At 41.9% G+C, this 26188-nt stretch overlaps 1 protein-coding gene across 5 annotated transcripts in view; it reads left to right on the forward strand.

The window, feature by feature from the left end:
• PDE1C (phosphodiesterase 1C) overlaps positions 1–26188 on the forward strand; it is a 531701-nt gene that overhangs the window by 215703 nt on the left and 289810 nt on the right. For 4 of the 5 annotated variants that reach the window (XM_040259682.1, XM_040259677.1, XM_040259678.1 and 1 more), the window contains exon 2: positions 5565–5591. The exons of the other annotated variant lie outside the window; for it this stretch is intronic. In XM_040259682.1, the coding sequence (XP_040115616.1) occupies positions 5565–5591 (27 nt within the window). The remainder of the gene's footprint in view (positions 1–5564; positions 5592–26188) is intronic. 5 annotated transcript variants of the gene reach the window in all.

Raw genomic sequence — 26188 nt, forward strand, 5'->3', positions numbered from 1 at the left:
CCAAACAAAATTTGGACACCTATGAAATTATATCATTATTAGTTATGTGATATTTTTATTATAAACGCAGCAGCTGAGACTTGCGTTTGAACACTTACCGGATGCCTGGCACTATGCTAAATGTTTTACATCCACCACTACATTCATCTCTCACATCAGCCTGTGAAGTGCACATTACTGTTACCCAAATCTAACGGATAAGGAGACTGGTGGCTGCGAAAGTGATGTAAGTTGCCAAAGGTCACATAGCTTATTAGACACAGTAAGTCGGAGAAGGGGTTTAGCTTAGGTAAGTGATCTCAAGCACTATGCCATAATGCCTCTCCTTAAACAAATGAATAAACAAACCACCAATGCCATGTATGTGTGCATGTGAGTAAGGTAGAGTACGTTCCGGGGAACAGAGCTTGCAGAGTGGTCCAGATTTTCAGGGATGCAGTTTCCTCAGTCTGGCCTCATGAAGGTGTCCTGCCTTTTGCCTCGGTGTGGGGCTGTGCTCTCTCCATCCCCTACTCTGCCCAGATTCCAGAGCACAGCAGCTTGGCCATTATCTATGGTCTGAATCAGCTTAGTCTAGCTACATGAATCTTGGGACTTCTGATGTATTAATTTTCAAAAAATTATAAATTTAAAATAAGTTTGAGAAACCAAAACAAAACATTTAAAAACATTTCCTTTGTCTTTCGGGGGCAAATTCTGTTGAAGTTCTTAAAAACAAAAGGCCAAGAATAAACTAGTTTTTAATCCAGCTCATTTCCTGCATTTGGATGGAAAGAGCCCAGTACATTTCTATTGTTGGCTTTGTTTGTTTTTGTCTAGTGTCTAAGTTTCCTCCAGGCATCTTTTGACTTATTTGACTAATTTCCTCAGTTTTCTTGGAGGGCTTCAGAGTTTGCTTTCTGTCTCAATTGGTTCAGGATTCTGTATCCTTAGTCATGTTACTTAAACTTTCTGAGCTTCATTTCCATCAGGTATGTGTGTATGCTTAGTCGCTCTGTCATATCCAACTCTTTGTGACTCTTTGGACTGTAGCCCTCCAGGCTCCTGTCCCTGGGATTTCCCAGGCATGAATACTGGAGTCAGTTACCATTTCCTTCTCTAGGGGATCTTCCTGACCCAGGGATTGAACCTGCATCTCCGGTATCTCCTGCATCTCAGGCAGATTCTTTACCTGCTGAGCCATTGGGCATCCCTTCCATCAACTATAAAGTGACGTTAACCTCCTAAGGTCTGTCGGACCTTAGGTAACAGACAAGGAACAGAGGAGGTGTTCAACAACTGTGAGCATCCCACCACTGTCCTCCTCCCAGGCTTTTCTCTCATTGCATTTCTCCTGTGTGTAGAAAACCATGTCTGTGGTAGATGTCCTCACTGCTTATGGTGAATTATCACTGAACAGAAGAAAAATGAGTAGAAAGAAAGTGTTTTGGTTAGTGTCTTGATAAATCCACTCATTCACACAGCAACAGTGTATTGGGCACTTGTCATTTGTTAAGCACCATGTTAGGCAAGAGAGAACCAATAGCAGATACTGGACAAGCCCTCGGTCTTGCCATCAGCATAACAGATGAGCTCAGTCACCATGGAACACACAAAAGGGATGATTCCATGTGGGAGGCCCTAGAAGGTTTTCAGGAGGAAGTGATGTCTTAGCTGAAAGCACAGGACTCGGGCCTCACCATCTTGCTGAGTCAAGATGATTGGTGAATAGGATCTTGAGTAGAGCAATTTCCATAGATCTGTATTTTCTCTTGTGTTTAAGCAGTGACCTTTCAGCTCCAGTGTAAGAGGACACTGTTTGGGTTTGGGTCTCCTTTGATGAGGGAGCTGTCTGTCTAAATGGGACAAGATGGGAAGGGAGAACTTTAGAATGTGTGAGTTCAGGAATGCATTGATGAAGGTGGGGAGTGAGTGTCAGGGAGGTGAGTTGGACTGAAAATCAGATTTTGGGTCTACCAAAGGCACAACCCATATTTCGGTAGTTGTGGGTGACAGCTACAAATGATATATTTATTTAGCCAGCAGACATTTGTTGTGTGCCAGCCTGTGCTGGTTGATGTGCGCACCCTTGGGATAGATACAGTGGATAGATACAGTGAGCCCTATGACAGGACCCTTAGGCTCAAGAAACTGAAAATGAGGGGCAAAGGGTCCTAAACCTTTTGGAATGGCCCTTACATGGCATGTACGGTGCCAGGTAATTCAATACACTATATTCTCTGAGCTCATTCCTCCCATTTTAGGGATGTGGAAACTAAAGCTTGCTCTAGTGTTGAGCTTGTCTGAGTCTCAGTTGGAGAGGGAGAACTTGGGTTTTGAACCAGGTTTATCACATTCCAGAGCCCTATCACCTTTCCAAAGAGTGCTGTAAGAGGTGACCCCCCTTCTCTCTGGTGTCCTCTTTTTTTAATGTATACATTTTATTATTTTTCTTGATTAGCTTTGTTTTGAGCACTTTTTAGACTTAGAACCTACTATCTGCTTTCGAATCTGGCTGAGCTGAGCTGGTTTGAGGCCACCAGGCATACCCTCCTCACCTGCTTGCCCCATGTTCTTACATATTTCTCCTTGTCAAACTCTGTCTCCCCAGCCCCAACCCCTGCCCCAGTCCATCAAAACTACCTCTTTGACAAAACTTTCTGAGCCACTTCTCAGTCTTGGTTGTTATAATAAAGTAACACTTTTGGTAACATGTCTTAATTTCCTTTTTTTAGAATTCAGATTCTTTCATAGAGTGGATCTTAGCAGGGTTATTATGAGGATTAGTCATATATGTTGGAGAAGGCAATGGCACCCCACTCCAGTACTCTTGCCTGGAAAATCCCATGGATGGAGGAACCTGGAAGGCTGTAGTCCATGGGGTCGCTAAGAGTTGGACGAGACTAAGTGACTTCACTTTCACTTTTCACTTTCATGCATTGGAGAAAGAAATGGCAACCCACTCCAGTGTTCTTGCCTGCTGCCTGGCAGCAGCAGCAGCAGTGATATATGTTAAATGTTTGTTACTAGTAGTTGCTGAAAATGGCAACTTTTCTTATTTTTGTCCATTTTGATGCTCTCAGGGTTCTCAGTGGTGCTGGTATGTGGTCCTTGGCAGATGCTGGTAGAGTTCTGTGGAAGCCAGTAGCAAAGGTTGTCTTCTTCTGGCCTCTGAAGATGCCCTTTTTTGATAGAACTAGTTGAGTTTCTGGGTGGTAACCAGGGACATCCATCTGGTCTGATTGCCCCCTTACCTTTGGTCCTTGCACACTTTCAGTGGGTTATTTTCCAGTCTTGCCAAACACTTCTTAGCTCGGTTTGTTAGACAGCAGTTCTAACGAGGTTCCAGGGCATGGGTCACACCCACGGGTCACTGTGCTCTGTGCCTGTAGATGAAACCTCTGCCCTTGTTACTGCTTGGTGAGTGTGAGCTGTCACTGCTGGAGAGAGGTGTCTAGGATGGTCAGTGCACATCCACCACAGTTTTTGGAAGGAGTGCAAAACGTTGTTTTAAGCAATGGGATACAGTGGCTGCTGCTGCTGCTGCTGGGTCGCTTCAGTCGTGTCCGACTCTGTGCAACCCCATAGACGGCAGCCCACCAGGCTCCCCCATCCCTGGGATTCTCCAGAATACTGGAGTGGGTTGCCATTTCCCTCTCCAGTGCATGAAAGTGAAAAGTAAAAGTGAAGTTGCTCAGTTATGTCCGACTCCCAGCGACCCCGTGGACTGCAGCCTTCCAGGCTCCTCTATCCATGGGATTTTCTAGGCAGGAGTACTAGAGTGGGGTGCCATTTCCTTCTCCAGGGATACAGTGGAGAGGCATATAAAAAACCTACCTTTGGGGAGCTGAAATTCAGGTGGGTGATCTTTATTTCTAACTGTAAGGTCTTGAGAGAGGTGCTCTGGTTATTCCCATTTTACAGATGAAGAAACTGAAGCTCAGAGGGGTCAAATATATGGTCCAACACTGTAGAGCTGAGTGCCACAGCCAAGATCGGAACACAGGTAGTTTACTCTATACCCCAAGCCCTAACTCATTGGTCAACTGTTGGTTAACCTTCTTTCCTACCTATACGTTATAATTCAAACATGTAAATATTTCTGTGTGTTCATCCTATAGATATGTATATCTGTATATGTGAGTATGTGTATATAGGTATGTGAATATTTTATACAATTTTTTCTAATTGCAACCTCATTTAATGCTTATTGAAAAAGAAGTGCTCATTTAAATAGAAAATATAGAAAATTAATGCAAGTAAAAATAAAAGTAGTGATTCACTCACCTACTACCCTGGGCTCATGCTTATCACTCTGGTGTGTTTTCTTTGTACATATCAGGTCAAGATCATACTGTGGGTTTGGTGCCATACATGGCTTACTTCATTTAACATGTCACATCGTCATGTATGTTTTCATTTGAACAAAGTGTCATAGGTTGTAGGGATTCTGAATTTGACACGTCTGTGCCTTTACAAAAAAAAAAGCATGTGCAACTTACAGTTCTATTAGCAAATTAGCGACTTGGCTTCCTAGTGCAGTGACTGTAATGGGAATGTTGATGTGGAACCAGGGACAACTGGGAAGCATTGCCCTTCTTGGAGATCCTCCTGGGAGGTGCGTTTTCCTCTCTCACCACTTCTTTTCCTCTAATCCCCTCTAGTAAAGAGTCTTCTAAAACTCTTTTGAGGGTCTTTGAAATCTACAAAAGTTGACACAAACATGAAAAACATCAGGATACACTGGAAAATAAACTTTTATGGCCATTTCCTCCTTGAATGCCACAATGACCCAGGTAAGAGAGACAGGGCAGATGTAACCTTCCTCTGATAGACTGAGAAGCCCCATGCCCAAAAGATTTGCCCTTGGCTAAATGAGGAACGTAAATAGGAGAGGTAGAGTAGACCTCCAGCCACTGTGATTCCTGGCACTTGTTTTTCTGGGGACCGAGCTCACAGCTGAGCCAGTGAGTAGCAAGTTCCTGATGCTCCTCTCACGGCTTTTGCTTTTAGACATTCCCATTGACCCCTCCCTCATTCCTTCCTTCTGTGAAGACCTTATGTCTGATCTTATGGTCTAGCTGCATGATTACACATTTATATTTAAAAAGGCAGATCTTTAAAGAGACTTCATTACAAGCTGATGGGAATAATAGTCACAATAATGACAGTACGAATAGCTAATAGTTATTGACCATTTAATATGCCAGGTATAAGACATGCTTTGCAAGCATCTGCCCATTTATTCCTCAACAACCCCATGAACCTGCTGAAGGGCTGAGATTTGAACCTGGTTCTTGCTGTCTTTAAAGTCTGATCTCAACCAAGATGCTGCAGTGCCCTCAGAGGGGAGAGGGCGGAACATCCTCTGGGGATGCTATGTGTAACTGCTAAGACTGGTTCTGTGCATTCAAGCACAACATTCTGTAACACAGAACTTTTAAGTGGGCTTTGAGATCCACCAGCCTCACAGAGAGAGCTTTCTACAGTGTTCACCACTGTGTCCATCCCCACTGAAGCTTTTTCTCACCTACCACCTGCAGCAGACTCTCTTCTGATCTGTGTTTATGCTTCTTTTCCCACAGGAGGAAATATAAGAAAACGTCCCAGAGGTAAGAGCATCTCTCCGAGAAAGGAGAGCTGGTTGGTTGACTCCTCTGTGTCACAGTTCTTCACAAGTCAAGCTCATGATGGACATTCATTGTAATAAAGAGTCTTGGTTCCTTCTCAGTGAGTTGCCTGCTTTATCTTCTAGTTGCTACTGTTGCTGTAATTAAAAATTGATTGCAGGCGTTTGGTGTGGCACAGTAAGTGTATACCCTCACATAAGAGTGGTTCCAGTTGCTTAAAAACTCATTACTGCTGAACTATCCAGTGATTTTGCTAAACCTTGACCAGAGTGGGGCTGGACTGAGGACGAGTGTGTCAAGGTTTATGGCTGGGAGCACAGAAAGGCCTACAAATGCATGTTCAGGTTTTGGATTCTCCTAGGCTGATTTGCTGACAAAATGCTATTGAGCTCAAAACATAGATACAGATTCCTTTAAGGGCAGTCTTTCGATTTAACCATAAAAAGGGTAATTTAAAGTAGAATATCATCTGTCATCACCCTCCATTACTCTGTTTTATTGTGAAGAGTTTGGAAAGCATGTTCCATAGAAATAGAGCCGCTTAGGTCTTTTGTTTGCCAAGCAATAGAAGCCTACGGCTCAGTCTAAAAGGCTAGTGTCTGCTTTTCATTAATTGGCTTTGGTATTGTGACTTTAAACAGGTTACATGAGATAAAAAATTACTGTTGCAATTAAAATCTTCCAGTAGGTTTCAACAATGGTACTTTCAGGGCTTCTTTGGTGGGTCAATGGTTAAGAATCCACTTGCCAGTGCAGGGGACATAGGTTCGATCCCTGGTCCGGAAAGGTCTCACATGTTGCAGAGCAACTAAGCCCACGCACCATAACTGGAGAGTAGCCCCCACTTGCTGCAATTAGAGAAAGCCTGCATACAGCAATGAAGACCCAGTGCAGCCAAAAATAAATACATAAAAATTTAAAAGTCTTTAAAAAATAGTATTACCTTCAGATGATGACTTTAATATGACCTTTTCTAGAGAGTCTCATCTCATAGTAGAGGCTCCTATGTGCTATGGTTTCTAAATAAAGTCAGTAATCCAAAGTAGTGGTGTCATCATTTGATATGCAGTGAGGAGGTACACACTCATTGAGAGAAAATGAACTAAAACTTTAAAGCTTCCTAGAGGGTTGCTGTACTTCTCTAAATATAGTTAGCTTATAAAGATGGCCAATAATTCTGTCTTGTTCAGGTTCATCAGGCTCATGGTAGTGATTGCATCTGAACTACTAAGAATGGTGTAAATTAATCACTCAGATTAGAGGGCATAATAGTCATCAGTAGTAAGAGGTAATTTATCATTTTTACATGTAGTTAACTAGGGGTATAAGATGTTTCAGTGTTGCCTGAATTTTATTTTAAGGGGAGATAAATAGACAGGTAAGAGGGAGTTTTACAGGAAAGCTGCTCAAACCTGTCAGTCTTCAAATTACTATGTCAACTTTTGAGGAAAGCATATTTTTGCATATCTCACATGAACACTGTTGCATTTTGATGTCAATGTAAAGAAAAGACTGATTTTAGCTTATTAGCTTTGTTGAAGTGAAGTGCAAATTAATGGAGGTGTTGTTTGAGCTCTTCTGTTTTTAATCACATGCTGCTGCTGCTGCTGCTAAGTCGCTTCAGTCATGTCTGACTCTGTGTGACCCCGTAGACAGCAGCCCACCGGACTCCCCCATCCTTGGGATTCTCCAGGCAAGAACACTGGAGTGGGTTGCCTTTTCCTTCTCCAGTGCATGAAAGTGAAAAGTGAAAGTGAAGTCATTCAGTCGTGTCTGACCCTCAGTGACCCCATGGACTGCAGCCTTCCAGGCTCCTCCGTCCATGGGATTTTCCAGGCAAGAGTACTGGAGTGGGGTGCCATCGCCTTCTCTGTTTTAATCACATACCTATCCTCATATGAAATAGATCCATGTCTGCTAATCTATCACCACTTTTATGGATTAGAACAAAGGTTTTACTTTGCTCATGATTTTTCAGGTCAGGAATTCAGGAAGGACTTGTCTGGGTGTCTTGGATCTGATGCACCTGGTGTCATCCAGGGCTGCTGGGGATATAGGATCCACTTCCAAGATTGAGTCTTCATTTGCACTGGGGAGCTTTGGTGCTCCTCGTTTCTTCTCTCTCTCCACATGGTTTTCATCCTCCAAAATGTCTCCTTGTGTAGAGAGCTTGAGCTTCTATGCAAGGTGATCTCAGGGGAGTTGAATTCTTAGCTGGCTTCTTAGGCCATGTGTTCCAAGAGATAAAGAGTGGAAGATGCTACCTCTCTGAAACTGGCTCAGTGTCACTTCTGCTGTATCTTATTGGTTAAGGCATTGCACAACCCACCCAGAGTTGAGAGAAGGGGACACAGATTATGTCTCTTGATGAAAAGGTGTTAATGAATTTGAGGCCATTTTCATGTATCAAACCTTCAACCTTTTGCAGAATGATCTTGCTTGAGACCTTTTCCAGATATCTGTAAATTGGGAGTCTATGGATACCTCATTTGATGAATGGTATACAGTTTTAAACATATCTTGATACCCCTCTTTGATGCTAGTATGTTTGAATATATGCTTGTCTCTTGGTTGATTCATTTGGACTGGGAATAGCTGTGATTCCTTTTTCATGTTCATTTCAGTTCAGTTCAGTCACTCAGTCGTGTCTGACTCTGCGACCCCATGACTATAGCATGCCAGACCTCCCTGTCTATCACCAACCCCTGGAGTTTACTCAAATTCATGTCCATTGAGTCAGTGATGCCTTCCAACCACCTCATCCTCTGTTGTCCCTTTCTCCTCCCACCTTCAATCTTTCACAGCATGAGGGTCTTTTCAAATGAGTCAGTTCTTCCCATCAGGTAGCCAAAGTATTGGAGTCTCAGCTTCAACATCAGTCCTTCCAATGAATATTCAGGACTGATTTCCTTTAGGATGGACTGGATTTTTCATGTTGGGGACAGGCATACTAGTGTGGATTCAGCTGGTTGGTTGAATTCTAAATGTAGTTATTTGGCTTCAGTTAATAATGAGTCAAGTAAAGTTGGTGGCTTCATGTAGGAAAATGACATGACTCAAATGTTACATTAAAAAGCTTTAAATCTTATAGGTTTGCTTTAAACAAGAGGAGAAAGACAGCCTAAGATACACAAATCATCTACCTTTGTTTAAAGTTTTCTTGCTAAGTTTAATTTCATTTCACTCATGTATTTATTTACCTTCAAAAGCAATGATAAGAAAAAAAATCCACTAGCTTGCAAAGTCATCATTATCCAACTACAACCCAACTGAGGTAGACATCTTTCTTTACATTTTTCATAAAATGCTAGGCAGATCTTAGTAGCCCACAAAAAGGATATTTTGAGGATAGTGATTCTACTGAGTCTCGCATTTAGTGTTAAGGAAAATGTATTCACCTCTTTCAAGAGCAGAATTTCAATCAAAAGAGTGGTGTTACAAGTACTCTTTACTGGGTTAGCAAGGGCACCTGTAGGTAGGAGGTAAGCTTCTCCCTGCACGGAAAGCCTTATTGGATTGAGCTTTAAATCAACACAATTAAGGGGAACCATCCTTTGGCTTTATGAATGGGTCTTGTCCATGAAGGCCAATCATTTCAAGAGATTTGCTGAAGTGGTGAAATGGCAATTTGACAGCTGGAGAGGATGACACGGGAAGCCTGCTTCCCTGTGAAATTCTCGTCAGGTCATTTTCAGTACAGCTACAGCTTCAGGGTGTCAGGTCTGGCTATGAGAAGTTTCTATCTTTGAGAAAGCATGCCAGACCATGCATAAAGTAATCACAGATACTTAGAGATAATCTAATATTTCTGGGCTACTCCTAAATAAAAAAACTGTTACGAGGGATGATGTAGTAAGTTAAATGTATGTTAGAAGAGCTTCCAACAACACACACAAGAACACACACTCACTGTATTTCAGTGTGTGAGGGGAACTGTGACTGTTCAGCATAATTCCAGGCAGAGGTACAAGGAAAGACGTATCCACACACCTGAGGGACCTCCATGGACTATGGTTCTGTTTTCATATGACTGAACAGTAGAAATACTTTGGTCAAGATGGCCAGGAGTTGGAGTTTTAAGGTCACCAGATAACAAAACCCTCGTTAGTGTGAAGGTTTTTGTTAATTTGTTATTAATCCTCGCTCTGTTTAGCTATTTTAGTGGAAGTTCTGGTTCTGACTCTGTCTGATTGATGTACATATTTCATAATTCTAGACATTTCTGTGAGCAATTAACTTGAGCCAAACTTGTCTCTCTTCTTGTTAGTTGATATTAGGTTGATAGTTACATGCATAGTACTTTGCAATAATCTCCCATTTTAACAAAAGTTTACTTAATATTTGCTATTGATATATACTTAAAAAATACTGGAAATAAGAACATATATGTGAAATAACCTCTGTGAAGAGGTACACAGGCTTGTAGACATGCCTGCTTGCTCAGTCACTCAGTTGTGTCCGATTCTGTTACCTTATGGACCGTAGCCCTCCAGGTTGTTCTGTCCATGGAATGCTCTGTCCAGGCAAGAATACTGGAGTTGGTTGCCATTTTCTACTCCAGGGGACCTTCCTGACCCAGGGATTGAACCCACATCTCCTGCATTGCATGGGTTCTTTACCACTAATGCCACCTGGGAAGGCTTGGGATTGTTAGGTGTGACTGTGAAAAAAAATTACAATCAAATATGGTAAGTGCTATAATAGATGTAAATATTGAATGTTATTGGGAACTTGGAGGAGATACTTAAATTATTGTATACTCTTCTGTCACTAGATCACAAAGAGACCCTACAGTGTTAACATTCATGGTGCTTAGAAGTATAAGTATATTAAAGTCTAATGAGATAGTTGAATATTTTTGGTTTTCTTCATGTCTTCAGTTATTTTAAAAATGTATGTTTTGCTGAGTCTTTAGGTTTTTCTCAAAAGAGCAGATGGCTTTAAAATATTCTGGACATTAAGAAGACAGCTCAGGATACAAGCACATGAAAGTAATGGTTAAAGTGCGTCTTGCACACACAGAAAACAGAACGACCTCTGTCTGTTGCAAGGCAAAACAGGGAGTTATTTTTTTCCCTCAAGTGTCTAATGCTTCTTTTACTTGGATTTTTATGTGACTCAGTAATCACATTTGATGAACCCAATAATTGATTAAATCCAGCAAATGATTCCTCTAGTCAGGTCTGCCTGTGTCAGCCTTCACGAATCAGCATACTTAATGAGTCATCAACAGAACCTCCACCTTTGCTGTTAATAATAGATTGGTGTGTGTGGGTGGGGATGGGCAGGAAGGTAAGTGGATATCACCCTTTGGGAAGACTGCCTTCCAAGTACTTGTATTCTTGTGTTAACAGGTGCATCTTTTGCTGAACTGTGCCCATTTCATACCAGACATATTAAGACTCATTGGTGAATCCTGAAACTCTTTTTGGCATTGTTGACATAGACTCAATGAATATAGTCTTTTACCTTCACGGTGAAAAAAGGACAGCCAAATAACTTGCTGAGAAAGTTAAAGGGATGCTGCTGCTGCTGCTGCTGCTGCTGCTAAGTTGCTTCAGTCGTGTCCAACTTTGTGTGACCCCATAGACGGCAGCCCACCAGGCTCTGCTGTCCCTGGGATTCTCCAGGCAAGAGCACTGGAGTGGGTTGCCATTTCCTTCTCCAATGCATGAAAGTGAAAAGTGAAAGTGAAGTTGCTCAGTTGTATCCAACTAGTAGCGACCCCATGGACTGCAGCCTACCAAGCTCCTCCACCTATGAGATTTTCCAGGCAAGAGTACTGGAGTGGCTTGCCATTGCCTTCTCCAAAGGGATGATAGGTTACATCAATACACATATTTTTGCATGCTTATGGATAACAGTCTTGCATACTACTACTTACTCAGTTGTATTGACATTTAGAGTCCAAGTATTAGTGGTGACATCTAATATAAGGGGCAAGGGAATCTTCTAAGAGATAAAACCCTTTAAAAATGTTTTCCTATATGTGTTTGTGATGACTAATCAATTCTCAAAGTAGTAGGAACCATGTGATCAGCTGTGAGAATATGTCCAGTTTAAGTTCCGAGATTGCCAACTGAGTCAGGGTGACTTTACAGTGAATGGTGGCAGGCAGAGTGGACGAGAGAAAGGAACAAAGTGGTATGGTGAGAGCACAGATCATAGATGGACACTGAGACTTGGCCACAAAGGATAATCCAAGGGCAGTTAACATGGAAAGTGGTCTATAAGGACTGTGATTTCAGGGGAAACAGCCAGGGAGAATGGAGGGTGACAGGGTCCACATAGGTAGTTTGCTCCGACTGTAGCGTGTAAGACAGCTGCTGCTCATTCATCCCTTACTCACAGGCACAGGATCTGGATTCAAGAGTCTGCCTAGCCGGAGCTGGGGACTTGGCCTGGGAGGAGAGGGTGCTGAGGTAGAGGAGTAGCTCAGGCACCACGTCTGGGTAGTCTGTCTGTCTGTCTAGGCTGTACGGGGTCTTCACTGCAGTGCACAGGGGCTTCGTGGGCTCTGGAGTAATAGAGCTCAATAGTTGCCCTGTAGCATGTGGGTTCTAGCTCCCTGACCAGGGATTGAATATAGCCTTGCAAGGCAGATTCTGAACCAGTGGACTTCCAGAGTTGCATGGGTGGTTTATTCAGATACCAGTAGCAGGAATTACCTTGGCACTGAGTTGTCATTTTCTTGAGTTGAGAGGACCACCTGGACACAGTTGGGGCTTCTTTCCTCCTCCGGTTCTGATCATCACTGCCGTTCTCCCGCGCATCCAGGATCTCTTGAGTGGCTTTATGCGAACTCCTCTTGTGTGTGTTTCTCCAACTTTAGCTTTGTGTTCTCCCCCTCCGAATGTGATAAAGGGGTCTCTAATAAGTTGTGGGCTTTTCCTTCTCACTCTTTTCATTCTCATAATCTTGGTCCAGTCTCATTATCTGTGACTCAGAGTCTTGAATAGCCTGCTAACTGTTCTTGTTGCTCTGCTTACTTCATCTCCATTATGCTCACCCATGTCTGATTCTTTTTTTCCAGTGTCTCTGATGATGTCACATCTGTTTAGAAAATAACAACGGTAACTAGATAGGCAACAAACCTCCACTGGCTTCCTTTCAGCTAATAAAGACTACTTTCTTATCTAGAATTTGAAGGATTTCTACATCTGTCTCCGTCTCAGTTTTCCTACTTTGTCTCCCTTATTCCCTCCCATTCACTTTGAGTTCCCATCAAGCTCAACTCTTTGCTGATGTCCTATTTGCCTTGTGTTTTGTGTCATCCCTTATTCATTCATAATCTTTTCTAGCATTTTGAATGTTCTCATCTTTACCTGTTGAATTCCCACTTTTTACTCTGCTGCTGCTAAGTCGCTTCAGTTGTGTCCGACTCTGTGCGACCCCAGAGACGGCAGCCCAACAGGCTCCCCCGTCCCTGGGGTTCTCCAGGCAAGAACACTGGAGTGGGTTGCCATTTCCTCCTCCAATGCATGAAAGTGAAAAGTGAAAGTGAAATCGCTCAGTCGTTTCCGACTCTCAGCGACTCCATGGACCGCCGCTTACCAGGCTCCTCCGTCCATGGGATTTTCCAGGCAAGAGTACTGGAGTGGGTTGCCATTGCCTTCTCTAGGTCTAATTCAAATGCCATTTCTTTCCATGGGGCCTTCTTTCCATCATTCTACCTAAAAGAGAGTTTGTTCCCCCAGTCACTACTTTAGTGCTGGGTACAAGAATTAGTTGGATGCTTGTCATTCTTCTTGACATCATTGTGATTTTTTTGAGTAGGGACTATGACCCCCAAAGCATGGTGCTTTGGACATGATTGGTATTTATTGAATGTGGCTTGACTTTATGAGTGGATCAGGTTGAGATCCTTCATGTATTTCTACCATGGGTCAGAATTAAAGCCAGAATTACCAGGTGGAACTGGGAGTAAATAAGCTTAGATTGATGAATGACTCATACTTGCAGATTACCACATACTCCCACATTCAGGCTCTATTCGGCCTTCACACTGGCCAGGGTGGAGACCTATGAGGTCAGCAAGCCAGATGGCATGCAAGGGCAAGAACCAAAAAATACACAATTGCTTGGGTCATTGCAGATCTTTGGATCTGCCTTTCTGTTTAAGATCTTTTACTATGGAACGCTAGCATTGGGTGGAAACTCTGAGAGTGATTTTTGCTGTACATCAGTGCTTCAATTTCTCTCTCTCCTCCATTCAGGCCATTAGTCTGGGAAGTGTTTAGTGCAGCATCAATGTATTTGTTTGTGGTGAATTATTCTGAATATTTGATAACTGTGTGGTACACATCATTTGACAGTTCTGTGATGTTTTGCCAAAATGGTTTTGAGAATCGTTTTCTTAGCTTGCCTAATAAGACCTAAGTGCTTCTGTAAGATTTCAGCAGCACTCACGCTGGCATGTCACTGTGCTTCAGAAGTTAAGCTCAGACTTTCAGTTGCCTGAGTAGGCATGTTTCTATATCCTTCCTAATCCCAGTAGCCCTCAATACTGAACAGCAAGAATTGACTTGATTAATTTGGTCATTAGTGAGGACTTCCAAATGGGGGCCAAGTCCAGTACCCAACTGTCAGCTTATAAGGCAACTGTTGGAGTGTTGGGAGACTCTGGGTCCAGTAGTGTGGGTCAGAGTTTCTTAATCTTGGTACTGTTTGTGTTTTTTGTAGCAGCTGTCCTTTGCATTGTAGGGTGTTTAGTAATATCCCTGGCCTCTACTCACTACATGTCAATAGCAAACCCCCTTAAAGGTTCGTTGGGGGGCAAAATCACCTGTGATTGAGAACCACTGGTATGGATGAAAGATTAAGAATCAGATTTATATTCTTTCACTAGTTTAGCTTTGCAATTAACTCCTCTCTTAGCTCAAGAGTCCTCACAGTGAAAGAGATAAGCTTGAACATGAGAATTGATATGGTTCCTTTTGGCTCAAAAATGTGATTCTCTGATTCTGATTCCTGAGGTGTTCTACAAGAAAGCTCAGACCACCAACCAACATTTACAGTGATGACAAACACTCTGTGACCTATAACTGAAACACTGGGGAGGAGCCACATTGCTGATTAGCATGGAGGTCACTGGGCAGATAACATAGTCTGGCCCTGTGGTGATGGTCCTTTGACCACCAGCCAGATTACCCATGATTTAGATACTTCTAACTTCACCTAAATAGTGTGAACTAATCATGAGAAGGATATTAAAAGGACATTTGTCAAAACGTAAACTTTGGCAAAAACATAAGTATGTCTGAAAGGTGCTCTATTGATCAAATTTATTGTATGTCTACCACGTGGCAGGGCTTCATGCACATTGTCTTATTTAATCTTCACAGTGATTCTGGTTCACAGACGAAGAGCTCAGGGAAAGCAAGTAACTTGACTGATGTCACAAAGCAGAGAAATGATTGGGCTAGGGTTTAAGGGCAGATCTTTGAGATACCAAAAATGTCTAAATTTTTTTTTTCTATTCTGGTAGTTTTATAATTTTTTACAGCTGTTGAACCCCATCCCACTTCCAAATGAAGTGGTTCAAAACTGAATAAAGTCAAAAGGGTCAGAAAAATATGCCTTTTGGAGTTCATTTCCCTACTCTGTCAATTTTTATTTTCTCATCAAGGCATTTTACATTTGAAAATTTTCATATTTGGTTTCAATCCAAAAGTTGAAGTTCTCAGGAAAGTTCAATGAAGGCTGAAAAGACCCCCAGCAAGCTATATTTAAATAATATGATTTAAAGGGGAAAAATTCTTCACCTCTACCACCAAGTAATTTTTTTTCAAAATTTTCTATTTTTGTACTTAGCCACTTAAAATGCTTTGAAGCAGTGTAATCATCACACATGAATACATAACTCTTTATGCATAAAAAGTAAATAACAAAAATAGAATCAGATAAAGGAAAACTTGCCTTGTATTTTTCTATCCTCTGATTTAATAAAATGCCTTTTCAAAGTTCATGGAAAAAGTTCACTGCCTGAATTTTCCCCTGTGTCTCTGCAGAAGTAGAATCATGCTATGCTCTGTATTATTTATTCCCATAACTTTGGGGAAAGGGGACCTGCATGAAAAGTTCTAAGCAAGCTAGAGGGAGTAGACTAAACCGAGAACATGCTTTGAAAGAGACATGTCTGTAATCTTTGCTCATCCATGAAGGGAGAAGGGCAGAGGGTTGGGTCAAGAGTGGGGGTTTAGAGTCACCCATTTCTAGACTAAAATATAAGTCGTGGCACAAATCTTGGGTCAGGCTTGAGGAGGTTCCCTTCTTACCAGAGCTTTCATTTCCTATAGGTCCAATGGAAATGTTAATACTTCCTGGCGTTCTTGGGAGCCCAGAATGAAATTGTATATGTGAAGCACATGAGAAGTTTTGGCACATGGAAAGTGCTTAGTCACTGAAGGCTTGGGGGAATCCCTCAGAGAGAAACTAGCATTTGATGGTCACTGTGCAAAGGGCTTGCACTTTGAGACAGAACAGGGTCTGTAAGGGAGCTGGTGGGAAGCAGATGGTCCTGCTCTTTAGGGACAGGGACTGTGTCTTCTTTATTGAAGAGTGGAGTCAGCCTTAACCAAGTGATTGGTGGCCATCTTTTGGAAAGAACGTTGGAGTAGGTGGGGTGGGAGAGCCTTGTGCAAGGTCGACAGCCTCTGGGACATGGGGGGGGGGCCTTAGTTAGGAAGACAAACTTGAAAGGGCCCAGTTTAATATGGTCATAAAAGATCTTTCCACAGGAAGACACTCATAGTTCATCTTCACATTTAGTTTTCTATTTTGAGGGAAATTTTATGTCATTTAAACTGTCACAGAGGGACTTCCCTGATGGTCCATTGGCTAAGACCCTTTGCTCCCAGTGCAGGGGACCTGGGTTCTGTCTCTGGTTGGGGAACTAGAGCCCATATGCTGCAACTGAGAGCTCACATGCTGCAACTAAAGGTCCTGCAAGCTGCAGTGAAAGATTGATGATCCCACGTGCCGCCACTAAAACCCCATGCAGCCAAATAAATAAATATTAAAAACAACAACAACAATCACAAAGTGAACAGCGCTTTGTTTTATTGGCTGATGGCAGGCACTCTAGAGTCAGAATGCCAGGCTTCTCATCCCTGCTCTACTATTTTCTAAGTATATGACCTTTAATAACTCCTTGATTTCTCTAAGCCAGTGGTTCTAAAGTGGAGGTGCTTTGGCTCCCAGAGAACATTTTGCAGTGCTCAGTCGTGTCTGACTCTTTGCAACCCCGTGGACTGTAACCTACCAGGCTCCTCCGTCCATGGGATTCTCCAGGCAAGAGTACTGGAGTGGGTTACCATTGCCTTCTCGTATACGTGGGGGTAAAGTTATCATAGTAATTTCAGTGAAAGCTGGTAACTACAAAGTGAGCCTCAATATAAATTGGGATAGATTTCTACTTAGTACAGCAGACAGCAAAAATGCTCCTTGAAACTGGTACGAGCCCAGAGCCAGTGCACCATCTCCAGAAGCATGCCTCTATCTGGAGTCACAGGGTAAGCTCCTCCTCTCTGCTGTGAATTTGTGAGTTTCAGTGCTCAGCCACTAGGGAATAGGGTTGCCCGTGTTGTCTTGCTGCCCTCTGGTACAAATATAAATGGAGGTCTTGTAGGTTGATTTTTTAATAATCAGTTTCTTAATCTATGTTATGTTTTATCATTTAGATCATAATCAAGGGTTTCTTAGAGTTAGCAAAGCAATTAAATAGCTCAAGAAAAGAACCTGATGTGTGCAGTGTGGACTGTGAGGTGCGTGATCGCTTCTGCTGGTATGCCAAGTCCATAACTCCAAACAGTGTTGTTATGATTTTGTGATAATTTTACTAATAGTAGTGTACCATATCGTTAGTACACTAATTGTTTAGTCTCAGTGGTTAAGAATCTGCCTGCAAATGCAGGAGATGTAGGAGACGTGAGTTCGATCCCTGAGTCAGGAAGATCCCCTGGAAGAGGAAATGGCAATCCACTCCAGTATTTTTGCCTGGGAAATCTGATGGATAGAGGAGCCTGGTGGGCTACAGTCCATGGGGTCAAAAAGAGTCGAATATGACTTAGTGACCAAACAACGACATTAGTAAGAGTGATATATTTGCTTATTATCATGGCTCACTCACTTATGACCCATCATTAAGAAAGACAGAAAATTAACCCTTTTGGTAGTGTTAACAGTGCCTGTTTGGAGGATAAACAGAAGTCTCGTTCTTTGGGGTCATCAGTTCAGTTCAGTTCAGTTGCTCAGTCATGTTTGACTCTTTGCAACCCCACAGACTGCAACACACCAGGCCTTCCTGTCCATAACCAACTCCCAAGTTTACTCAAACTCTTGTCCATTGAGTTGGTGATACCATCCAACCATCTCATCCTCTGTCATCCCCTTCTCCTCCCGCCTTCAGTCTTTCCCAGTATCAGGGTCTTTTCGAAAGAGTCAGTTCTTTGCATGGCCAAAGTATTGGAGTTTTGGCTTCAGCATCAGTCCTTCTAATGAATATTCAGGACTGATTTCCTTTAGGATGGACTGGTTGGATCTCCTTGCAGCCCAAGGGACTCTCAAGAGGCTTCTGTCAACACCACAGTTCAAAAGCAATTCTTTGGTGCTCAGCTTTCTTTATAGTCCAACTCTCACATCCATACATGACTACTGGAAAAACCATAGCCTTGACTAGACAGACTTTTGTTGGCACAGTAATGTCTCTGCTTTTTAATATGCTGTCTAAGTTGGTCATAACCTTTCTTCCAAGGAGCAAGTGTCTTTTAATTTCATGGCTGCAGTCACCATCTGCAGTGATTTTGGAGTCCCCCAAAATAAAGTTTGTCACTGTTTCTACTGTTTCCCTATGTATTTGCCATGAGGTGATGGGACCAGATGCCATGATCTTAGTTTTCTGAATGTTGAGTTTTAAGCCAACTTTTTTACTCTCCTCTTTCACTTTCATCAAGAGGCTATTTAGTTCTTCTTCACTTTCTGCCATAAGGGTGGTGTTACCTGTGTATCTGAGGTTATTGATATTTCTCCTGGCAGTGTTGATTCCAACTTGTGCTTCTTCCAGCCTGGCGTTTTTCATGATGCACTCTGCATATGAGTTAAATAAGCAGGGTGACAGTATACAGCCTTGATGTACTCCTTTCCCTATTTGGAACCAGTCTGTTGTTCCATGTCCAGTTCTAACTGTTGCTTCCTGACCTGCATACAGGTTTCTCAAGAGGCAGGTCAGGTGGTCTGGTATTCCCATCTCTTTCAGAATTTTCCACAGTTTATTGTGATCCACACAGTCAAAGGCTTTGGCATAGTCCAATAAAGCCTTTGGCAAAGTCAGTAAAGCAGAAAAGGATGTTTTTCTGGAACTCTCTTGCTTTTTTGATGATCCAACAGATGTTGCCAATTTGATCTCTGGTTCCTCTGCCTTTTCTAAATTCAGCTTTAAAATCTGGAAGTTCATGGTTCACGTACTGTTGAAGCCTGACTTGAAGAATTTTGAGTATTACTTGACTAGTGTGTGAGATGAGTGCAATTGTGCAGTAGATTGAGCATTCTCTGGCATTGCCTTTCTTTGGGATTGGAATGAAGACTGACCTTCTCCAGTCCTGTGGCCACTGCTGAGTTTTCCAAATTTGCTGGCATATTGAGTGCAGCACTTTCACAGCATCATTTTTTAGGATTTGAAATAGCTCAACTGGAATCCCATCACCTCCACTAGCTTTATTCATAGTGATGCTTCCTAAGGCCCCCTTGACTTCGCATTCCAGGTTGTTAGAGGTTATAGTGCTCCTTTCTGGGAATGAGGTTACTTTTTAATTACAGTAGGGATGATAGTGATGCTGTGTTGTCATGATTTTGTGATAATTTTACTAATTGGTGGTGGTGGTAGTGATGATGGTGGTGGTGGTAGTGATGCTGGTGGTGGTGGCCTGAGAGCACAGCTCTTCATTAGAAGACTGTAGTTTATGCTTATGAGATCACACTAACTTCATGCTTTCACCTGTTTGCTTTATATCCGCTTTTCCCCCGCTGGTTTCTCTTCATGGAGAGATGTGTTCCAGGAGCGTGATTTGGGGATTTGACAGGTGAGGTTCTGATGAAGCCATTGTAAAGTGAAATTGCTTTCCATTTAGCACCATTATTTTGAATAGAAGGAAAATTTCCTTAAATTAGCCTCTTGTGTGGAAAATGAATCATGTTTAAAGGGTACTTTTGATCTTTAGATTGGTGAGGTGGCTGGTTCCCCCCTCCTTGATATCAGTGACTTTCTTCTGCTGTTGGTTTCTATGGGACCTTATAGAGGCATAATTATACCAGTGGTCTATCAAGAAGGCGATATAGTTTTGGCACTCAGAGCATAGATTTTTCAGATCTGAGAGAGGCCTCCATTTCAATATCATTTCCACCCCTCCTTAACTCTGTGATTTTTCAGCTAGTTAAACATAAATAACTCATAAGGTGGCCAATAAGAATTAAGTGAGACAATGTATATATGGTTTGTGACCCAGTTCTAGGTATATAGTAGGTGCTTAATAAATATTAGCTGTTAATACAATGCATTCCTTTCCAATAAAAATTATTGGCCGCAGAATGCCATTCTTTATCATAATTAAGAATGAGACCTTGCAGACTCTGTAAAACTTGACCTCCCTCAAGGACTTGTTGTACTTGTACAGGAGATGAGTTCTTTATGATCTCATGCAACAGAGGAGTACAGTTGGAGTGGTACCAAAAAATTATGGGTAGAGTGCGTGGGAGAAGCTGCTGCCTTTTGCTTCAGGCTGATCCACAAAGCTGTGAAGATGAAGTACAGGTCTATAGAAAAGAGTCTAAAAGAAGGAATCCAGCCATTTTAGCAAAAAATTCTAGGTGTAATCTGTTTACTGCTGCCCTCTTGGTCCCTGTATTCATTCTCAAAGAGATACTGCAATGCATAGGCTGTGGGCAGATACCTATCAGAAACTAACACTCTCACCAGAGTTTTTAAAAAGGGAGATCAGTTATGCAGATGGGAAGTCAGCCACGTTGTTTGCATTAAAAATAAACAAATGGGATCTAATTAAAATTAAAAGCTTATGCACAACAAAGGAAAATATAAGCAAGGTGAAAAGACAGCCTTCTGAATGGGAGAAAATAATAGCAAACAAAGCAACTGACAGACAACTAATCTCAAAAATATACAAGCAACTTATGCAGCTCAATTTCAGAAAAGTAAACGACCCAATCAAAAAATGGGCCGAAGAACTAAATAGACATTTCTCCAAAGAAGACATATGGATGGCTAACAAACACATGAAAAGATGCTCAACATCACTCATTATTAGAGAAATGTGAATCAAAACCACAATGAGGTACCACTTCACACCAGTCAGAATGTCTGCGATCCAAAAATCTGCAAGCAATAAATGCTGGAGAGGGTGTGGAGAAAAGGGAACCCTCCTACACTGTTGGTGGGAATGCAAACTAGTACAGCCACTATGGAGAACAGTGTGGAGATTCCTTAAAAAATTGCAAATAGAACTGCCTTATGACCCAGCAATCCCACTGCTAGGCATACACACCGAGGAAACCAGAATTGAAAGAGACACTTGTACCCCAGTGTTCATAGCAGCACTGTTTATAATAGCCAGGACATGGAAACAACCTAGATGTCCATCAGCAGATGAATGGATAGGAAAGCCGTGGTACATATACACAATGGAGTATTACTCAGCCATTAAAAAGAATAAATTTGAATCAGTTCTGATGAGATGGATGAAACTGGAGCCGATTATACAGAGTGAAGTAAGCCAGAAAGAAAAACACCAATACAGTATACTAACACATATATATGGAATTTAGAAAGATGGCAGTGATGACCCTGTATGCAAGACAGCAAAAATGACACAGATGTGTATAGCGGACTTTTGGACTCAGAGGGAGAGGGAGAGGGTGAGATGATTTGGGAGAATGGCATTGAAACATGTATACTATCATGTAAGAATCGAATTGCCAGTCTATGTCAGATGCAGGATACGGCATGCTTGGGGCTGGTACACGGGGATGACCCAGAGAGATGTTATGGGGAGGGAGGTGGGAGGGGGGTTCATGTTTGGGAACGCATGTACACCTGTGGTGGATTCATGTCAATGTATGGCAAAACCAATACAGAATTGTAAAGTAAAATAAAGTTAATAAATAAATAAATAAAAGAAAAAAACCCACAATATTATTGAGAGATTGAATGAAGAGTTAAAGGTGTCTAGTTTTAAAAGAGTCCTACCAAAAGTATTGAGTAAAGTCAAGTTAAGCATATTTTATCTATGGATGTAAATTTTGGCTTGTTCGATATCACTTGTAGATTTATTTCACTACCTGTTTACTGAGTACCGATTATGTGATGGTCAGGCACTGTGAGATACTCCAAAATAAATATAAAGAGCAAGATGTAGTTTCTGTCCTCTAGCAGCCGATAGTATAATGGGAGAGAGAAAGGGACCCAGGCCACTTATGTCAATCTAAGTGTTTTGATTGAGGTGCAGTTCAATAGAGGAGGAGTTCTCTGCTAAGTTTGCGGTTCAGTAAAAGCTTGCTGAAGGTGATGCCTGAACTGAGACTTAAGAATGAATAAGCGAATATATACTGATGTGGAAAGGTCATATGGGTATTTATTTAGAGGGAATAACATGAGCATGATTGATCATAAAATGATTGATTTTAATCAGTTATGTTGTATGAGCCCCAGTGTCTACTCTGGCTTGAGTGAGGTTTGGTTCAACAGTGTCACGCAGGGTCACAGTGCTGTTGGTATCCTTGTGGGTGAGCTTCAGGCCTTAGCTGCTGCAGAGAGAAGTGGCTATCCTAAGGGCTGCAGGCAAAGGGGAGAAGACAGTTCATAAAGACTCCTCTCCTTAAAGGCACGCAGTGTGTCCACCTGGCCACTGTGGATCTCTGGTCTGTCAGAATGGCTCACTCCAAAGAAACCAGGAGTCACTTCAGAACAGGAACCAAAAGACAGATGAAAAGAATCTCCTATACCTTCCATAAGGGAGTAGAAATTAAAAGTAATAATGTCAAGTGTTCTCTATTCGCTCAGAGTTTTTGAGAGGCTGCATTTTTCTTTATTCTGTGTCTGGTAAAATTTATTAGCTAAACCATATGGGCCTGCATTTCTTTTTCTTTCTTTCATTTTTTTTTTTTTTTTGGTGGCCCTGTACAGCATGTGAAACTTTCCTGACCAGGAATCAAACCCACAGCCCCTGCGGTGGAAGCACAGAGTCTTAACCACTGGACTGCCAGGGAAGTCCTGAGCCTCAGTTTCTTTTGAGACGATGGTATTCAAGCAGTTCTCAAACAATATCAGAATCACCAGTTTGCCTGTTAAAACAACTTGCTGAAACTGCACCTCCCAAATTCTGATTCCATAGGTCTGGAGTGGGCCTGGAGGATTTACATTTCAGAAAATTCCCAGGCATACCTGATATTGCCATTGTGGAGAACCACACTTGGATAAACACTGCCTTCAAAGGAATATGGCTGTTCAGAATTTCTGTTTCTTCCTTATTCTTGATAAGTTATATTTGTCAAGAAATTCATTCATCTCTCTGCTGTGATATTCATTGGTATAATGTTGCTTATCATCTTTTTAATATCTCTAAAAACCTGCAGTCATGTTCCTTCTTTCAGTTCTGGTATTGGTAATTTGTGCTTTTTCTCATTATTTCTTGATCAGTCTCACTACTTGTGTATTACTTTCATTAACGTTTTAAAAATCTAACTTTTTCTATTGATTGTTTTACATTTCATTGCCTTCTGCTCTTATTTTGATATTACTTGGGGTTTAATTTTCTAACTTCTTAATATGAAACTTAGAGCATTGATTTTAAATATTTTATTTTTTCTAATGCAACCATCTAAGTTCTACAGTTCCCTCTGAATCTTGTTTCTCCCCTGTACCTCCCAGGTGCCTTATCCATACTCATAATGTTACAGCTGTCAACTGGATTCTTGTTTTTCTCCATAAACCATCCCATAAACTCTTCACAGAAAGACCCTCTTATGCATTTTGTTTCCCTAATAAACTCATAACGATGAGCGTGTTGAGCAGTAGAGGAGTAGCTGTATTTGATCTGGTGGCTTGGATGCCTCCTCTTGTCCTTATTTCCTGCATGTATGGTTCTCAGACAAAAGAACACTACTTACAGGAGGAAAAGTCATGTCTGAAGCAAGCTTTGTGGGAGTGGAGATGTCCTTGTTTTGAAAAACTGTTGTAGTAGCTGTCGTAAGGCCAACTTGGCACTTAGAGAACACCATTCGGTTGCCTGAATTGGTTGTTGGTTGAATTTTCTCTGAGTTGTCCTCTCTCTGCCATTTCCTTTGGAGGCCAGGCTGCCCTTCGTGCTCAACACCAAGTGGAGTCAAAATGAGATTTCTCTCCATGCAAGTCGACTTTCACAACTGACCAGATGTGTTATAGCTGCGGTGTGGGTTGCTTTTCCCGTTTCCTTGGCAGCAGCTGGTGTCTGTGGCTGTCAGAGGCAGAAGTAGCCCTCTGCTAATGTACTTCTGTCCTAGGACACATATGGAGTCATCCAGTTGGAATTTCTAACTCCTGGGTCTTCAGAGATAAAAACTCCCAAGTGTGTGAATTGCCTGACCTTTGGTAACTTGTTTAAAGGTAGAAGAATTAGGGTGTTCATTTCCCAAAGGAATGGGAGCTTCCCTGAGGGATTGATTTTTGGGGCCCATCATTGTGCAAATCATTTACTATAAACAATTATAATAAAATATTGTGTTTTTATTCTTACAATTCAAAATCTATACCAGTGGTATAGGTCTCAGAACAAAACAGACAAGGTAGGCTGAAGAGAAATCAGACTTTGATTTGAAATGGTAATGAGTGTGATGGCAGTAATAGTAGTCATAATAATACTTGACAGTGGGACTTCACTGGTGGTCCAGTGATTAATAATCTGCCTTCTAATGCAGGGGACAGAGCCTGATCCCTGGTTGGAGAACTAGGATCTTCCATGCCTTGGCCAACTATGCCCACAGCACCTCAATGAAGACCCTCTGCAGTCAAAAATAATAAAATAAAGGCATCACTGCTTAAAAAATAATACACGATACTTATATTCCTGGCACTGGTTTGAGTGCTTTCCATGTTTGTCCCATTTAGTTTTTACCATAACCTCAAAGGTAGGTGCTATTATTGTCCCTATTTTATGGGTGAGAAAATGGGGTCATGGAGAATAGAACTTTTCCAAGGTAGAGAATAGAAAGGCTGGGTTTCAAATGAGATATGGCTCTTGACCTCAAGCTTTAAGTCCTGTGCTGTCCTATCTCTCTGACTCTGGTAACATTGGGTTGTGGTGACAAAAGTGGGGTTATAACTTGGTGTTTGCGTTAAAATTCATCAGCAGTGCTTATTACAGTCATTCTGATGTGGATGATTTTGGCCTCTGAATTTCTCTGTTTAGGTTTCTTGTGCATTTGCAGCTAAGCATGGCTGGGAGCTACCATGCCAGGTAGCTTTCTTCTAGGGCAGAAAAGGGAAAAAAAATCTTTGTAGAGAATGAAGACCTTAGTGAAAACTCTGCTGACCACAGTATCTCCATGTTCTTGAGGATTATCTTTTACTGCTAAGGGAAGTCCATGCTCCTGATTGGCACCTCTGTGTGAGGCACAAATCTGTGCTAACAGAAGCCAACTTTTCTTCCTTTTTGTGAGACTTACAATCAGCTGTGGCTCCTGATGAGCTGTGATTGGGGGAGGGGGTGGGGGAGAGAGGGGGAGTATCTAGAAGCCCCAGTCCTGTCTATCTGGCCAAGGAGGACTTGATGTCTTCCTCTGTTACATATAGAAGCTTATGGAGGAAACTGGTTTTTCCAGTTCCCTTCCCAGGATTCCTCCCTTCTCTTTCTAGAAAGAGCCCCATTTGCAGATGCTCTGAGGCAGCAAGTAGCTTTCCTGCTTACTGTGACCCACAGTGAGACATACATTTACCTATGGCTCCGTGTGTGTTCGTACTCATACACACAACTCACAGGCACACACATGCACACACTTACACTGAAATATGTTTTATCATACTACCAGTGACTACATCTGATATTTCCTATTATATTCTATTAACACAAAAAATGTTGACTGTGACCCAGTAAACTGATGTTATTATTCACTGATGGGTGGCATCCCATTATTTGAAAATTACTGATGGTGATTGGTGGGAGCTGAGTATAAGAGCAGAAACTAAGTCCTTTTGTGGATATATTTGAATGCCCAGATCCAGCCTGAATGTATTAATAAATCCAGGTGCCATGTTTCTTTTCTAACTAACTCAATATTCTTTTAGGAGTATTGGAGTTTTCCCTCTAACCTGAATTAGAAGCAAGTCATTTGAACGCCCCTCTCAGGTCTGTGGGTCAAGTCAAAGGAAGTAGCCACAGAGAAGAAACTTGGTGGAGTTTCACAATGAAGTCCCAGGGCCTTTGACCTTCACCTGCCTACATGTTGCGAAATGAAGGCATAAGTTATGGGAGCTGACTGTGTCTTTGGAACCACCTCTTACACTAATAGGCCCTTTGGGAGTTTCAGAGTGGATAACA

The sequence above is a fragment of the Oryx dammah genome, unplaced genomic scaffold (genome assembly GCF_014754425.2).
Source record: "Oryx dammah isolate SB20612 unplaced genomic scaffold, SCBI_Odam_1.1 HiC_scaffold_18, whole genome shotgun sequence".
NCBI classification, from domain to species: Eukaryota; Metazoa; Chordata; class Mammalia; order Artiodactyla; family Bovidae; genus Oryx; species Oryx dammah.